Raw genomic sequence first — 2100 nt, forward strand, 5'->3', positions numbered from 1 at the left:
TCTGTAAAGTAAATAATTTTTAAAATTTTTGATTGAAAACACTTTATGTATGCTTACATGACATACATACATAGAAAAAACTTTCATAATACAAAATTTATAGAATAGCGATGTAAAATTTTCGCTCACTTGATAATTAAAACTTATTTAAATAATAATCGGTTTTCGAACATGTGCAATATATTGTTGTTGTTGCTATTGTTACCGTCATCGTTTCTATTGTTGTTTTGTGGTTATTATAAAATACATCTATTTTATTAAGGAATATATTTACTTTACTGCGAAGTAATATCTTACTCCAGATTATACACATCATGAACATATAGTATTAATTGTAGATTATTAATATTACTTTAAGTACATAGTGTCAATACTTTTATTGCTTTACAATAATAGACTTGTTTAATTAAATAAAAACCGTACAAAAATTTTTATTTGTAACCGTTCACAAAACAATTCAACGCAGAAAGGTAAACAATTTACCTGGCATTTTCGTTGATCCTTTTTCTGCATCCTGTCCAAGTTCGTCGTTCTTCATGGCTGTAATTTTCAATACTACCAAACACAGACTATTCAAATTCTGATCTCCTACTCGATGATACTTATATCATACATGCCTACTCCCCGCCTACCGACACAAAACCTCTCCTTTTCCTTATAAACGTATCCCACTTCTTTGCAATTAGTTTCCAATGTGTGCTCAACTGGAGTTCGAAAGAAAACTGGAATAACGTGTCTCAAAGTTTGGTGACGTGCAGCGACTACAATTAGAGAAATAGTTAACGTGCGTATAATTGGAAAAAGATTATTAAATTTATCAATTACGTTCTACTTGACAGCTGATACCAGAATACATTTATACACATGAAAGTAGTAACATTTACAGCAGAGTTGTTTTCATATTGGAGACATCAATTGATATGAAATCTAATTTAGATACAAATAATACAGTTCTTTTCATAAAGACAAATAGGATATGTGGCAATATACTTATAGTATACATTAATAAAATGTCCTTTCAATAATAATATAGTTTTAACAAACAATATTGCATTCTTCTACGTATAGTTACAATTATATTAAAGTACATTGTTGTTTTACAGTAATTTTTAAACAATTTTTATTTGATTTTTACAAGAAAAAATATAATAAAACATATAATACAAATTATCATTACAATGCATTTAAAAATTATTACTTTTATACCTCCTTAGTTATTAATAATTATATCAAATACAATAAGTATAAAAAATGATATTACATTTTATTTCAAATGCTTTTTCAATGCTTCATGGTATGATTGCACATATTATTTTTTCAAGAAATTGAATTCCTCCTTAAGTTATGACAAATAAATGTTGGTGAAGATTTATTATTTTACATTACAGCATTATACTACAAATATAAAAGATCATCGTCTACGTAAATTAATAAAGGAGACATGGATGTGAAGATCATATCAATCAAGGCAACAAAATTTACGTACCTTTCCATTATAGTTATATAAAACGTTGAAATAATGTACCTATTTTAATACTAGGAATCACATCCAGTGTTTTATGGGCCTTTCCACAGATGTTTTTGAATAGATAAATATAAGAAAAAATTTATTTCACATACGCAATTTTAGGCATACATAAATATGTAAATAAGCTCTACATTTCTCGAAAAAGATTTGACATAAACGTTTAACATTTACTATATAGTTATAACATATATACGCTAAAAGAACACTACAATGAAACAACTCGTAGCTTTTACACTAGTAGATCGTACTTTTTCTATAAAAAAATTAATGAAGTGTATAACGAAAGGTATCACTTAATAAAGCTTTAAACTAAAATTTAACAACAAAATATGTAAAATTTAAGTTTGAAACGTTATAATAATCTTCCAAACTGAAAACCTAAGCAAATTTTTGCATTCTAGCTCGTATAAATACATATAAAATTGTGCATGTAAATTTATATCCATCTAATTAAAAACACCTGTAAAAAACTTCATGAAACGTTGAACGTGATTTCTAATCCTGAAATACTCTTAAAACATTCATTTATACCAGGCCTGTCAACAGGAGGGGCCTCTTACGGTATGCAGCCA

The 2100-nt window shown here is 27.0% G+C and overlaps 1 protein-coding gene across 1 annotated transcript in view; it reads right to left on the minus strand.

The window, feature by feature from the left end:
• The window catches only part of LOC108573126 (putative inorganic phosphate cotransporter), a 23436-nt gene extending 22884 nt beyond the window's left edge, over window positions 1-552 (minus strand). The window contains exon 1 of the mRNA XM_017935505.1: window positions 484-552. Coding sequence (XP_017790994.1) covers window positions 484-538 — 55 coding nt within the window. The 5' untranslated portion in view covers window positions 539-552. The remainder of the gene's footprint in view (window positions 1-483) is intronic.
• Between the last annotated feature and the right edge of the window lie 1548 nt (window positions 553-2100).

This window comes from Habropoda laboriosa, unplaced genomic scaffold (genome assembly GCF_001263275.1).
Source record: "Habropoda laboriosa isolate 0110345459 unplaced genomic scaffold, ASM126327v1 scaffold89, whole genome shotgun sequence".
Taxonomy (NCBI): Eukaryota; Metazoa; Arthropoda; class Insecta; order Hymenoptera; family Apidae; genus Habropoda; species Habropoda laboriosa.